The following is a 15857-nucleotide window of genomic DNA, read 5'->3' as shown; positions in this document are numbered from 1 at the left end:
TGCCTGCGCTAATCCTTATGAAAGTTTCAGTCGCAAAGAAAGCAAACTTATGAGGTGGAGAAGGAGGGAGCAGCTGCTGGCTGGTATCTGCGGCTGGGGGTTGGGGGCTGCTCAGAGGACACAGGATGCTCCTCAAACCCTCAGAGCCCCACCTTGCCCTTTTCTGGAAGTACGTTGTCCCGGGCTTGGTTTGGGCCTGAGGGTGTCGCGTTCTGCAAACTGGTTGTGCATGTGGCCCAGCACCGGGTCGTAGGGCTGAATGATAAAACTGCCTGCTCTCTGAAGGTGGTTTGCAGAATTGCCCATCAGAGCCCGTCAGCTGACTGTGCGTTCCAGGTAGTGGGAATTAATCAGGCTCAGATGAGCCTGGAGCTTGCTGCGTCTCTAGAGCGGCCTTGCTGCAGTGGCTGCTCCCTGTCTTGAAGCCCGTGGGGAGATTGTGGTTAAGTTTATATTAAAACTCGTGGCATCAGGGGCTAAGGCTAATTTATAAAGATTTGAATGTTAAGTGGATATAGCTTTTTAGGAAGCAATTTGGCGACAGCTAACAACAAACATAAAAAATGTCCATATCCTTTGACCTAGTAGTTTTACTTATAAGAATTTATTCTGAGAAAATACATTTACATCCCATGACATATTCATTCTAGTGTTGCTCACAATTACAAAAAACTGAAACAACTCAGTGGTCTAACAATAACTGGAGGTTGGTTAAATACATTATAAATTTATCTGATGGGATGCTTTATAGTCTAAGACCTGGGAAACTCAGCATAGAGTTTTAAAAAACTGTATTAAAAATAATACATACAGTGTAATTGTGATTTTTGTAAGGAAATGATACATGTGCATTTAAAAAGAGTAACATACAGATTTCTGAGTGATGAGATTATGGGTGATTTTATGCTTTTCTGCATATTCCATTTTTCTATAATGAACATATATACCATTTGTATTCAGTTTTAAACGTTATTTAGAAATCGTTCCACTCATATGCTGGCTTTAAGTCAGTACCCCTAACACAGCGTCTAGACTTTCTGGGGCTAGTGCCGATCTTCCAGAGTTGGCATTAGTCACAGGAAAGCTGGGGAACTGGGAAAGGAGCGTGTGTGGTTGGGAGGGGACAAGGTGGGGTTTGGGGGTTTTGCAGGGCAGCCTGCAGGGTAAGTAGGGGCAGAAGGGAGCTGAGTCAGCATTCTCTGTGGGGAAGTGAGGTGTCTTCCTCCTGTCTGGGAGGAAGTGGGTATTAGTGTGTTCTGCCCCCGGCCACTACCTTTAATGGGGTTGTGAGTGTGGCAAAAACTCAACAGACCTGTACACTGTGGAATGAGGCGAGAAGTGCCCTGAGGGATGCAGCAGGAGGCAGCCCAGGATGGCACACAATTTGAGGCCTAGGCACCTGGTGCCTCAAGTGTCTGTGACCTAGGGAGATGTGTTGGTTTTCTGACAATCCAGGCCTCACTGCCCGGGACCAAAATGAAACCAACTGTTGTGACCTGGTCCAGTCAGTAGTCCTGACCAGTGGTCCTACTGTCCCTACTCAGCCCTTCACCCTGAGGTCAGCCAAGTCTGTGAGAGACTCTGAGCCAGGAAGAAGAGAACAGCAGTAATATTGGTACAGCACTTTACAGTTTACAAATAATCTCCAGTTGAGGAGCTGCAAACATTCCTTTCGAGAACACACTTCTACAGTCTAAGAAGAGCCATGCTGAGGGCTTTCTGTTTCAACTGTACTTCCTGTAATGACCCTGTGATTCTTGTAAACTTGTGATTTGTCACGAGTCTTAGAATATTCCAGAAGTTGGAGAGACAAAACATTACATCCCCTATTGCACAAGCCTTCTCAGAGAGTCACAGGAGATATTGCTGGGATTATATTCAGCAAAGGCAGATGGGTAGCTGTTCTTCAAGCTGCTAGTGGAGGGAAAGCCAGTGGTGTTAGTGAAGAATTAATTGCCCCTTATAATGAATCTAGGAAGTGCTAACAAATAATCAACACTAATGAATAACTTCGTAGATTCAGTTAGGTTGACACCAGGGACCTAGAAGAGAGAATCAACCACTGAGTACAGATTTGCCAAAGACAGATACAATGGATGCTCTTCATGCAGACTCAGTGTCTGAGTGGTAATCACCTTGTGGAGTTTTCATTTGAAAATTCATGTTTTCAGAGCTCATGACTTAAGGTCACACAATTCAACCTGGAACCCAGCATGGAATCCCTAAAGCCCACCAGTCAGCCTCTGTTGAATCCTCCCTGTGATGGGGACCTGTTAACTCTTAGGAGAACATTCCATGTCTGCAGAGTTATGGCTGTGAGAAAGCCCACAGGACTGCAGTGCAGGGGGCATAAGAGAGCACGGAGTTAAGGGAAGATGGAGGGCATGTAGCTGTACGGGAACAATATAGCATTAATATACCCAAACTTTAGAATTATTTGTTAGTTTTCTTCTAACTTCTAGATTTCTTCTAACTTCTAGTTTTCTTTCTTTCTAGATGAACAAACACTATGCAGGAGGCCCAGAAATGCTCACATGGTCTTTGATGGGGAGAGTGGTGCTAGGTAACAACACTGGTCGGGTCCGTGGTTGATTATTTTGTAGATAAAACTAGAAGCGATTCCTCTTTCCCACTGACTTCTGTTAATCTGCCAAGCAAAACTTTAATTACAGTGTATAGCCATCTCAGCTCCCCTACTAGATAGTTTCTGCCCTCAGTGAATTGATAATCATAATTTAGACCTGCTTGGCAGCAGACCGAACACGGGAAACCGAGTGAAATTATCGGTTCATGAATTCAATTTGTTATTTACTATTTTATGAATATTATGTATCTCCCCAATTGGACTGCATATTCCTTCAGGGCAGGCATTACTTCCTTTTACACCTGACTGTAGGTCCCACACCGAGCACGCACAGCATCTCACCAGTGTGGGCTCAGGAACTCTTTGCAATAAGTGGAGTTGTACGTAGAGCGCTGATCAGGTGCTGAACAATCAGTATGATTAATAATGACCATAGGTTTTAGGCTGATTTAAAGAGTATGCTGCATTTATTTAACCCCATAAATTAAAATCCCTTAACACATGTAAAATTTGCATGTTTTTAAAGTGCTGTAAAAGGTATTTATTTTTTTCAACAAGTGGAAAATAATGTTCTTTAAAAGATACATTTTAGTGGCAAATGGTATCACCAAAAGCATAAAATAATTTGTTCTTCATCTTCAAGAAATGGGATTTTCATATAAAATACATATGGAGCCCTGAATATGCCAAAATGACGGGTATATGTGGTTAGGATTCAAAACCAGATTTGCTATGAAACCATCTGGATGGTGTGTTAAGTCAAGAACGACCTTGAGTGGCGAGAGGAGGCTGTGCTGGGTCATCAGTGCTTTCGAAGGTGAATTTCCTCACTGTGTAATGGGTTTGAGTCAGTGGCTAGGGCAGCCATTCAGACTGACAGTCCCCTGTACTTCCATGGCATCAGAGACAGGGACAGGAATGTGGTTGACTTGAATATTTTTCAGGCAGCCAAAAAATGATTTCCACACAGGGAGCTTCAGGGTCTTCAAATTAGCTAAAACAGAAAAGAAGAGGCATTGAATGGGTACTACACACAGTCAAGTAAATGCACCCCATTTAAAAACTAGTCTTATTAGAGCTAAGATGAGCCAGGGTCTCAGGCTGCCCAATTATCTCCTCCGCTAGGTAGGCACCCCGCACACCAGCTGCCGAGGTAAGCCAGCAACAAGGCTACTCTTCAAATTCTTCAAAGAAGGAGATTCCACAGCCCAGATCAAAGATAACAGCTCTGAACTCTAGGGTTTTTAATGGGTCCTCGAAGACCTATACAATTAATAATCAGACTATTTGGAGGGACAAAAAAACAAGAATGACAAGGCTCTTTCCAGGCAAAATTCCAGTCTTGAACTTGACTCCATCTCAACCTGCCTGATTCTTCCATTCTGGCCCCACAAAGCTTCATAACTTGCCAGAAAAATTAAATGCCTGGAGAGGAGAGACCAGTTTTTCAGCTCCTTTCCTGAGTCTTTGCTGATATCAGGCTTCTAGGTTAATGCAGCCATATATATATATATAGTTTATAAATTATAGACTTGGGACAAGAAGCAGTAGCATAATGTGACCTGGGCTGCTATGAATTGTGCCCATCGCTGGTGGCTGGGTTTCCCCCCATGTGCAGGTACAAAAGGCCTCAAACAGCTTCAATGTCTCTACCATCAGTCAATGGCTGCCCAGCTGGTAACCCATGGGCTGGGGCATTGCACTTGTTGGGTTAAATGGAAAAGTTAAGTGCTGACATGGGGCAATGTGGGTGTAGAAGTCAGGACAAGAGTTACCTGGGACACCTCCAATGTGTAGCGGCTCCCGCGTGCTGGCAGGCAGGAAGGGGCGTCGTCCAGCTGAGTAGCTGTTGTCTGCATCCAGTTCCAGGTGCAGGATGCGTTGTTTTATGGTGACTGGAGGGAAAGGAAGCTGTTCAGTCTATCCCCTGTGGAGAGCCCTGCCCACTGCTTAATGTCTACACTAGTGTGCCACCACGGGCTTCTTTTAACTCACTGCTGTCAGACCTGTAGGAGCACTGTTCACAGGAATTCAGTCAACTTAGACAGAAATTCAACTGATTTCTCAAGACGATGAGGTGTTTAGGTGCTTCCACACATTCCAAAATTTAATCCTTACAGTGTTCTGTCAGGAAGATACTATCACTCCCATTTCTCAGGTAAGAGAGTCACTGTGGCCCTCATTGAGGGACTTGATGTCAGGTTACCCGTCCAGTGAGTTGGGATTCAAACCCTGGGCTCCTGTCTCCAGTGGTCACTTCACATGATCTCAGCTTCTTTCTAAGAAGACACTGACTACTGAAAACTGACTTCAAAGATGGACACTTTTGAAACTCCAAATAAAATTCTTCCCATGTTAACAATCATTAACTCATTGCAATGTAGTTTTCAAATAGCCAAGAAAAGACTCTTTTTACAATAGATATTTTAGATAATGTAGGTTAATATATCTCCAAACTAATATCCACAAATTATTCTCAAAATAGCAGATTCTATTTGAGAAGCTTTGCCTGTTCTCCTACCCAGTGGTTTGTCTAAATTGTTTGCATTTATATTAAATCACTGTTGGTAAAAAAAAAAAACACACCCAACAATGAACTTTAACAACAGTACAAGCAAATACTTACTGAGCACTTACTACATATTAGACACCGCTAAGCCCTTTACATGCATTACCCTGTTTACTTTTTACAATCCTGGGACGTGCACACTATTTTTATCTCCATTGTACAGATGAGGGAACTGAAGTTATAGAGCAATTAAGTAGCTTGTCCAAGATCACACAGATTAGGGCTGGAACTGAGATTTGACCTCTGTTCTTTTTGACTTCAGAGCAAAAATTTTAATCACAATGTTATACTGCCTTAAAAACAAATATAGCTTATCGGTTTGCTGGGCTCAAAAAAATAAAATAATCTTAGTATGTCATGGTGGACTGGAGACAGCAGCTATGAATTACATAAATATAGCTGGGATTGAGAATGGGGATGTTTTCATGTTAACCTGGTGGGCCCATGGATCAGGCACTAAAGGGTCAGAGCTTTGGAGATTCAAGTCCAGATGGAAAGCGAGACTGTTTCAATGTATGAACAATAGGTTAGTAGACATCATACCTGTCACTGAATGCCACTGTCCATCACACAGAGACCGTTTTGGTGTGACCGATGTCAAGATCTCACCTGCCTCACTGTCCACAGAGGCTGTGACCTGGAACACACATGCACTTTCCTATTTCATCGAAAGTGCAGGTGGAGCCAACTTCCCCTGCCATCTTCCCTTCCCCACTCTTGCTACCCTGACAGGCCAGCAGCACTGTAGAGGCAGGTCCCTGCTCCCACTAGCCGATCATACAGGGAAGGCATGTGGGTGGAGGGGGGGCAGGCAAAGCAGCTCCAAACCCAGGGCCCTGTCAGAAGCTGCTGCCCAGCAAGGATGCCTTCCCTGCCAATCTGAACCCAGCCCGCCCTGCCCTACTCAAAGGTTGCTCATTAGCATCCAAGACCCTTTTTCCTATTAATATGTGATGGTGGCTCTGCATAAGAAGACATGTCAAACTTGAAAGGCAAAAATGTTGGCTGAAGTCAACACCCTGCTGCAAGGGCCAGCCAATTATAATAATTCCATGAATACTTGACTTACAGAGGGTTCTTGTTCAAGGAACTCAACAAGCTAAGTGACTGTGTTTGTACTGGGTACATGTCAGGGTCAGACACTCAACACGCTCTTGTGGAGAATCCCGAATTCTTGGGCCAGGATTCTCCAAGGGCTGAATCAAGGTGAGTGAAATGAGAGGATGAAAATAAGCACACTGATAAATAATTTATATTTAATTTGCACAGCTACACAGTATAGCCTCTTTTCAGGCAATTTGTGAGCTAAACCATGTCACTGCTGTCACGAAGGTCATCAGGTCTCGATTTTGTTGTCTGGGATTATTTCCTATTCAGAAGCTCTCACAGGAGACTCTTACCTCTCCCTTGAAAAGCCAGCCTTGTTTCAGCTGCCAACAGGCAGAGAGCTGCTTGGCTTACCAGCGGCCTGCTCAGACTTACAGGCTGCAACTTAAATGAAGAGTGTTCTAGGAGCTTTGACCATTTTTATTTCCTTCTGGGAGTTTCCCCCTCATATTTAAGAAACTGTGGAAGGATGGAAGGGGAAGAAAATGGCCTATCATCAGTCTTTGTCTTGAGGACTTAGCTAAGAGAGGCTTCCTAAGAAAATGTGGTTTTAAAGAGATTTTTTGAAAAGGAGATATGACTGTGTTGTGAAAATAAGATGTTGGCCAGGCCTAAGGGCGACAGGAAGAGTACAGCCACAGAACCAAATGCTGACGGAGCCCATGCAAAGCCAAAGGAAGCTGCGGGGAGACCCAGGGCCAGTGTGGCTGCACAGACCAGAAAGGCTGCAGAGCTGTGTAGAGAGGATAAGGCGTGTGGTTCAGTGGCCGCAGGGCTGTGGGTGTGCCACAGTGTAGACGGCTGGTGAGGAAATCTATTCCATGCACTGTGGTACTGCCCTCAGGAGTAGAAGTAGAGATAGGACGAGAGTGAAGGGGAGGAGAGAAAATGAAATTGTATTGCATATATATGGCAGTTTCTCTTCTGGACAAAAGCTCTGAATTATAAGCATTATTATCCACATCTTAAGGAAATTGAGTTTCAAAGAGGTTAAGTAACTTCCCTAGGGCATATAACTAAGTGGTACAGCTTGAATTCAGCCCAGCTTGTCTGAATTTTCCCAGTTTTAAAGATGAAGAACGGAAAACACGCTGAGCAGACTACTTGCTAAAGGAAAGTGTTCAGTCAGCTCTGAAGCCAGGGCTCTTGCATGAATTGCCGTTGGGTTCCTCTCTCTACCAGGACTTCACTATGAAGGTCTCCAGAGATGTAATGTGGTTCTAATGCAAACCCATCTGTTCCCAGATTGTGGGACTACTACGCACCTTTCCTGCCTCCATATAAACACATAAGTGCTTCCTGGGTTGACTTCCTATGTGTATTAGCATTCCGGTGAGACTCCTTGGGCGAATGCTGAAAACAAGCTTAAATTCTGGCCCCAACAACACAGAGTTCGCTTTCAAAGGAAAAAAACAAAAACAAAAAAACAGTTAAAGCACCATAATCCAAGGAAAAAGATGGAGTTCTTCAGAGTTAGGGACACAAACTCCTCCAGACAGCTCCTTACCTAGGACAACATGACCTCCTTCTTGAGGAAAATAAATGCCTTTCTCCAAAGAGCCACCCAAACAGGGAGACACCCTGAAGCTTGCAGAAGGGGTTTGCAGGGGTCTCAAATCCAACTGGAAGTTCCTCAGGCACCCCACAAAGCTGTTTTGGGGGAGGCTCTGTAACCAAGAAGAGGAGAAAGCAAACTTTGTCACCCACAACTCCCAGAAACACATGGGCAGCCAAGGTGAAAGGCAAGAGGAGAAGCATCCCTCCTGCTTCAAAAAGTCACGTGGGCCTGACTGTCCCATTTGGCTCCCTGGCCACACTGCCAAGAAAAGCCAAATACTAGATGTCCAGTGGGAGGTCGAAGCATGCGGGTGCCCCCCAACCCAGTGGTGTGCATGCAGACGGCAGGGCTGGGGGTTTGCTGGTTAGCACTGGAGCAGAAGGGGAACCTGAGCCTGGTCCGCACAGACAGAGCTGCAACGGGAAACTTCCACCTTACAGCTCACAGGTCTCTCCATCTCTTTGCAAGTGCAGACCACTTCTGAGGGGTTCAGGAGCCCATGTGACTGCTAATGCACAGCAGCTGACTGAAGAAAGAGGCCAAAACAGTCCCAAAATAACAAGGTGTAAAAATGCTCCCTATGTTCTGGTTGGGTTCAGTACACTATCACCAAGGCACGAATGCCGTGGAGTTAAAAAAAAAAAAATTGAGTACACAGCATCAGCAGGCCTCCTGAAGCTGGCCTGGAAGAGGGGCTCCTCACCAGGGACCCAGGGATGTGAATCTGGGGTTCTGTGATCTCTTAAATTATATGCCAGGTGCTCTCTGTATGTGTGTTCTCCTGAGGAGAGGGGCTGTAATTTTCAAGACAGTTAAAGAACCAATGAATAAAATCCCCAAATTCCCTTCTAGAATAAGTGTTTTAGAGCCCAGGACTCCTAGAGAACAGATGCAAAAGATGATGATTTTAAGAGAATATGGTGATTTTAGAGATGCACGTGGTATCAGTATCAACGATAAACTCCCAGCTCCTCATGAACTTTTTAGTATCTTAAGATTTGCCATGTTCCACAGTGAAAAACCTGTGTCTGCAACCAAGCTCAGAATCCCTCAGACAGGCCAGAACCTCAGCCTGGCTCCCCACAGGCCCACTGCGGGCTTGGGCATCTGGAGGCAGACTGTGCGAGCAGTTGCTGCCTGGCCTCCCATCCAAACGTCTGACCCTCAGGTTGAAACAAGGCTGCAGAAAGAACCTTGTTTAGTAAGACTGTCGTAAATAGGGTGCCATGGATTGTCCCAGATATTAGCATGCAGAGTGTGATTTATCCAGGTCAAAAGAATAACCAATGTATACCCTTCAATAGCTACCCCACCCTGTGATTTCTCTGAGAGGGAAATAAGTGCAGAGGCTACAGAAAAACAAATACTGACATTGAGGATCCTCCTTAGCAATTGGTATGCTACATGTATGTATTATATAATATATCACATATAAGATATACCATTGTATTATTATATATAGAGAGAGTTCATGGCCTGAGCTGTGGACAGGACTGTCTTACTTCACTCTGTAAAAGAAAAAGGCAAATTTGGGAGAAGAGACAGGTGGACACAGTCATCTCAAGTCACTTGGGTGCTAGTATTGCTACATGAGCAGAGAAGAGAATCACTATAATTATAGTGATTATATATCAAAAAATTTTAAATATTGAAATGTAATGGACATAGCACATTATATTAATTTCAGGCACACACAGCTCAGCCTTGGGGCCACGGCCCCACTGGAGCCTTTGAGCTTGACAAATCCAGGTATGCACCCCTCCTCCTTGGGGACAAATAGACGAGTGACTTTCCCTTTGCCCAAAGTTTCTCCAAATTTGGTTCTTGAGAAAATGTTGTTTCAGACACTGAGTAACATTAAAACACATTCTGTTATTAAGTTGGTCCTTCTACAATTTGCTTTCTAACCTTCTGATTAGGGCAGGGGACAAATTCTTGTTTTGTTCTAGTATGTCTTTCATGCCTCTTATAATTACATAAGATATAACTGATCACTTGCCAAGCCCCTTTTTCTCCTAATGAAGGGAGTAGAAGCCATACTAGGCTTTAAAAACACTATTTTGTTTTCACATTATTTATTTTTATGGTTATTTTCTCTATATGGTAAAGGATACTGAGTCTTCATTTATAAGAGAGAGAGAAAAACATCCTTTAAAAGTAATTAAGAAGTGAATTGGTGAAGAGCAAACTATTAAGTAAATGTTTTGCTGGGATATGGCAAAGCTGGAAAGATGGCACAAATCACTCAAATTTAGAAAACATTATCTTAATCACAAATCTTCTTCAATAACCTAAAATCTATGTTTTGCATTCCACGGAGAAGCCAAGGTTCACTCCTGCAGGGCCCACGTCTCAAGCTCCACCGTAAAAATAAAGGCCTGGACACGGGGAATGGGAACGGACCCCTTCTCTGTGGGCTTTGGGCATTAATTAAATATTTTGAAGCATCACTTAAAGTATTTAGAGATTCTTGAATATCTTTTATAATTATAGTGATTATATATCAAAAATTTTTTAAATATTGAAATGTAATTGACATAGCACATTATATTAATTTCAGGTCTACAACATAGTGATTCGATATTTGTATATATCGTAAAATGATCACCACCAACATCTGGTTAACACCCTTCCCCTCACATAGTATGTAACTATATGGAATTTTTTTTTCTTGTGACGGCAACTTTTCAGATAGACTCTCTTAGCAACTTTCAAATATGCAATATGGTATTATTAACTCTAGTCACCATGCTATTTATTACATCCCCAGGACTTATTATTTTACAACTGGAAATTTGTTCCTTTGACGCCTCAATGATTCTATCATAGGTGAATTTCTTTTAGGTAATGCTCTGAAACATAACTCACCTTGGGTTTCCCCAGTGGAGGTGATCCCAGGTAAACCAGAGCCCGGAGGCTCACCCTGGAATTTCCAGGCCAGCTTGCCTCCTGTGCCCTCAGACCATCCACAACCAACCGCCCCTTTTCTCCATCTTGCCCAAACACCACCTTAAGAGTAAAGAAAATAAGTTAATCATACTTCTACTTTTGACAATTTTTTATTAGTGGTCATAGGACATTTAAAAAAAAAACATTTTTCTGTCCCCTCAAATATCTTAAAAAAATCAGAGGCTTTTCTCCCAAGTATTACCATCATCATCAACATTTTGTGAGATTATGTTAGATATGGACTAGAGTGAGCTAAAAAAGTAAGCTGAAAAACAGTTGCTCAAAAGTGAATAAAAAGATGTAGTCGGTCTGGAAACTTACACAAAGGATAAAGAACTGAAGCGCCAAAGGAACCTAAGCACACACTCATGCGACAAAGGGACCAGAGCAGCTGCGTGCAGCCATGGAGTGCTGGGCTGGGGGGATCACACCCTCCCTTCCTGGAGCAGGTGGCCAGGGGCTACATCTCTTCTAACAAGGGAGCTACAAGTCAGGAACTTTTCTTTGCTAAAAGTCAGGAGCTATGGGCTCTAGTGTGGACTCTGCCATCTCATGGCTATGAGGCTATTCACTAATGACTCCCTTTATACACCTGTGACTTCTGGCCTCCACGGCTACTGATAGGTGGGATGAATGTCTGATAGGCAACTCAACCCTAGGATATCCACACGGAAGTCTTACTCTTCCTCAGCTATAAACAGCTCCCTCCTGGCTGCATCCACCTCCTCTGCTGCTCTGCTTCTCAGTAAAAGCCCCACCAGGGACCCCGTTGCTGGGCCTAGATCATAGGACTCGCAGATTCCTTCTCTCACACTCCCCCTGCGGTCCATCAGCAAGCCCTCTTCACTCTGCTTTCAGCACACATTCTGGACAGTCTGCACCCCTCCACCTCCATCACGGCTTCTAGAAGCAAAGGCACGGGCTCCATCCGGCCTTCCTACTTCTACTCTTAACCCCTTTTAGTCTCTTCAATTGAACAGTTTTGAAAATATAAATCTGCCCATATAATGCTCCTTTTTTAGTTTAAGATTCTCCAATGCTTAGACTAGACTCCAAAGTCCTCATTTTGGCTTTCAAAGCTTAAATGCTCTGGGACCTGTCTCTCTCTTGAATCCCATTTCTTACCCTTTCTGTTCTGTCCACTCAGCTCATGCCTGCCTCAGGGGCTTTGTGCTTGCTGTTCCCTCTGCCTGGAACACCCTTTCTATAACTTCAGATGACTGTCTCCTCCTGGGAGAGGCCATCCTTCCCCACCCTATCTAGGAATTTCTTGCTAGGCCACCCCCTTACTTGCTTTAGTGTTTTCCCAAAGCACTTACCAGTATCTGACACTATAGTGGGGATTTTTGTTTATGTGCTCCAGGATGGCAGCACATTAAATATTTGTTGAATGACTAAATGAGTACAACTTGTCAAGTCACTTACGTTTTCTGAGTTTTGGTTCCCTCATCAGGAAAAAAAAAAAAAGGAAAAAAGGTCGCTTCTTGCCTTAAGCTGTATTTCTTTAGGTCTCGGATGCCTTTAGGCCAGAGCTGGGATGCTAGGATTGTGGCTCTTTAAGTTTGTGCTATGCAGAACACACTCCAGGCTCAGAGAGGGGCCTGGACACCTGAAAATTGTCCTGAAGAACAGAAACGGTCCCAGGCAGGAGCCAGCAAGGGGAGGCAGCCCAGAGAGCGTGGAGGGAGCTGAAGCAGCAGCGAGGGAAGCCCACCCAGGCATTTGGGATGCTACCCAGGCATGGCGTGTACAGCCATCTCTGGTGCTGGGCTGCTGGGGGCTCAGGGCCTCTAGCCACACGAGCTCACCCAGGTTGCGCCTTCCTGCCTGGAAGAAGCTGGGCCTGTTGTCTTTGCTACTCGGCAGTGAGTTGTGCACCAAAGGAGGCTCCGAGGAGTCCGGCTCTTACCGTGTGCCACTTCCCGTCACTGCACTTCTCTTTGCTTTTGAGCCTCAGCTTTTTCCCTTCTGCCCGCAAAGCAAAGACCAGACGCCCCTTCGAAAGATAAAGAGCCATAAAGGCGTTCTTGGTGCCCGTGTAAAACACGAGTCCTCGGGAGGATGTTGTCTGTATGTCCACAGCAAACTGTGACCTGTGGCAGAAAATTGGCAAAGAAGGAAAATAAAGCTTTTTAGGATTTTTTCTGAATCTCTGAAGCTCGGAGAGGGGGTAAGAGGCAGAAACTCAAACCTCCATTATTCAAAGGAATAAACTAAGGCATGCACTGAGTAAGTGACCTGTCTCTTTGGGAAATTTAAAAAGTCTTTATTACTTTAGCCTCCAAAATTTTCTTATATAGTTTTCTTACTGTCTTGGGGAATAATGAGGAAGTTCTATGGCAAACCTAGCTAAGGGTATAAGCCCAGTACATGGTAAGAAAGAAGATGCCTTACTTAAAAAAAAAAAATCTACATTTAAAAAATTTTTGGTTAAATATTCATAACAAAATTGACCATTTTAAACATTTTAGAGCATATGGGTCAGTGGTACATTAACACTTCATGCAGCCAATCTTCAGAACTCTTGTCATTTTTAAGACTAAAACTCTGTACCCATTAAACAACAGCTCCCCATTCCCCCCTGGCAGCCACCACTCCATTTTCTGTCTCTATGAATTTGACGACTCTAGGTCCCCCATGTCACTGGAATCATACAGTATTTGTCCTTTGGTGGCTGGCTGCTGTTTAGCAGCCTGCACCTTTTAAACCTCATAAATATACATTCTATTTGGTATACATGCAAGGAAAGGGAAGTTGTGAGGAGGAGGGGACAATTTCAATAACAAGGATTTGATTTAAGCATTGGGAAAGGATTTTCTTTCTCTAAGACATATTCAACACGGAGGCATGGATCTGCCTTCTCCCACCCATCTTTATGTTTCTCGGACCTTAACACTTCAGCTTTGATGGAATGGGAATTAAGCAAGCATTGTGCAGTAAAAGAAGAGAATAAAAGTTAATATCCCTTTGCATGATGGTTACATATCATATGAGCATCTGGCTAAGGAAGTTTTACTTTTTATGAAAACTCACATCCAGCCATCCACCCATTTATTAATTCATTCAACAAATATGCAATGAATGTGGAGTGTGTAGGAGGTGCTGTGGCCAGCACTGGGGGTGAGCAGACGGACCTCCCATACCTTGAGTTGTTTACAGAACACTGAGCACGGGGAGGAGGATCAAAGCACCCGTGACAAGGGGTAGGAGACACACAGGTCAGCAGGCTGTCATCACCCCTTCCTGCACTTTCTGGCTTCATCCTTCACAACCACATCCCACATCCCTACAGGCAGAAGGCAGGAACCGGATCTATCCTGCTTAGAGCTTAAAGTAACCCCAGTGCCTAGGACAAAAAATAGTTACTGAACTGAATTAAATGGTAAATCATGGAAACGTTGGAAGCTGACTTGGGAAGTGGAAAAGAAAGTACACAGTTACATCTCTTTGCTTTTTAATACTGTGAGGCTGAGCAAACACTGAGATGCACTCTACTTCTTTACATTAGCAAGTTTCCTTGAGGGTAACAGTCTTCATGATGAACAGTAATCCTTACTTCTTAAATCACACCAACCAGATGGTGACACTGCTCAGTATTTCTCTTGGTGTATCTGTGTGTCAGTGCTGGGTTGGAGAGTGAGGGTTAGCCAATTTAAGGAGGATATTAGAACCTGCTACAGAATTAAAGTACTTTACATATGTGAGCTTGGTTAACAGACTTGACATTTGCTTTCCAGAATTATTTCTTAAAGCAGCTTTCTTGAGGAAAAGACTAAACTCCCAAAAAAGACAGTTATGAATTCAAATCCCAGCATATAATACTGTGGCTACAACTCTTCCTGGCTGGAGGACATGAAGGTAAGGCTAAGAGAGAGCCAAGTAGTTGTATACATCCACCAAAAGGTTACAATCGCAGTACAGTGTTTTAAAGGAGAGACAAAAAATTACTAAACATAAATTAGAATGAGAATTAGAGAGTAGTCCAAATCTTGCAGCATCCTGAAAATATACTCTAACTGCTACAGTATTTGGAACTAAAGTAAGGTAAAAGTCATATTTACTAATGATTATTTTTCTTCCTTTCCCTTTAGAAATGTTCCTTTTTTCCTTTATTACATATCTCCTTGCTGGATGGGAAGGTGCTGGGGTTGGCTCATCAGAAATGGCCTAGTAACTCACCACTGTGAAGGTGCTGAGAGAAGGTATGGGAGAGAAAGGGGCTTGGGAGGGAGAGGACCGGAGGGTGGAGAGGCCACAGGGCAGAGGCGGGAGGGAGGGGAAGCGGGGAGAGGGCAAGTCCCCAGGCACATTTTTGGCAAAGCAGGGATCCTGAGCCTTTCCACAAGCAGAGCTGCTGGCGCAGGCATCCTCCTGCAGAGCTCCGCCTGCCCCCTTTCTGGCCTTCGCATCTCCCTGTCAATCAGCACTCAGCTGACTCAGTGGGCCTCCAAAGGACAGCTCTTTACAAGCTGTTACCTCGCCTCCCTGCAAGCTAAGCATTATCAAGCTCATTTAACTGCTGAGAAAAGTGAGCTTCAGAGAGATGTAGCAATTTGTGAAAACAGGTGAGACAGGCAGTTATGTCACGTTTAAGGAGAGAAAGCTAAGGCTGAGAAAAGTTAAACGACACAGCCTGTGGTGGCCACAGAGTTCCACTCAATGGTCCCTTCAAGAGAACCTGCTATGGGGGCACAGTGGGTGGCGGCCCCCAGCTGTCACACCCTTGTTTCTGCAGTGGCACACGGGTGACTTCTAGCCAAGGACCGAGCTCAGCAGCAGAACTGGAGCTGGGCCACCCACACCTAACCCTGGACTCTTCCAGGGGGGACTCTGTCTTCAGGTGCCCCCCGCCCCCTGCCAACTCACCTGCTGGACCTTCTCAGAGTTACCCTGGAGTCTGAGGCTCTTCCTACCAGCTCCCCCTGCCTCCCATCTCCTTTCATCAGGGGCAGACCCTGTCTCAGCTTCAGGCTCTCCCTGCCAGCTCCTGCTCCCTCGCCCTGCATCTCACAGCAACAATAAAACTCTTGCACATCTAATTCCAACTTGACACCTGCATCCCTAAGAAACTGAACTGGTATTTGGCCTGA

At 44.4% G+C, this 15857-nt stretch overlaps 1 protein-coding gene across 7 annotated transcripts in view; it reads right to left on the bottom strand.

Moving 5' to 3' along the window:
- Nucleotides 1-584: 584 nt before the first annotated feature.
- The window catches only part of LAMA3 (laminin subunit alpha 3), a 240036-nt gene continuing 224763 nt past the window's right edge, over nucleotides 585-15857 (bottom strand). For all 7 annotated transcript variants that reach the window (XM_073212898.1, XM_073212899.1, XM_073212900.1 and 4 more), the window contains 7 exons: nucleotides 12677-12860; nucleotides 10687-10827; nucleotides 7768-7927; nucleotides 7526-7656; nucleotides 5697-5790; nucleotides 4360-4479; nucleotides 585-3578 (listed from right to left, as the gene is read on the bottom strand). In XM_073212898.1, coding sequence (XP_073068999.1) covers nucleotides 3433-3578; nucleotides 4360-4479; nucleotides 5697-5790; nucleotides 7526-7656; nucleotides 7768-7927; nucleotides 10687-10827; nucleotides 12677-12860 — 976 coding nt within the window. In that variant the 3' untranslated portion in view covers nucleotides 585-3432. The remainder of the gene's footprint in view (nucleotides 3579-4359; nucleotides 4480-5696; nucleotides 5791-7525; nucleotides 7657-7767; nucleotides 7928-10686; nucleotides 10828-12676; nucleotides 12861-15857) is intronic.

The sequence above is a fragment of the Manis javanica genome, chromosome 9, assembly GCF_040802235.1.
Source record: "Manis javanica isolate MJ-LG chromosome 9, MJ_LKY, whole genome shotgun sequence".
NCBI classification, from domain to species: Eukaryota; Metazoa; Chordata; class Mammalia; order Pholidota; family Manidae; genus Manis; species Manis javanica.
The sequence above is the reverse complement of the archived record's forward strand: the minus strand, read 5'-3'. Positions and strand labels throughout refer to the sequence as shown.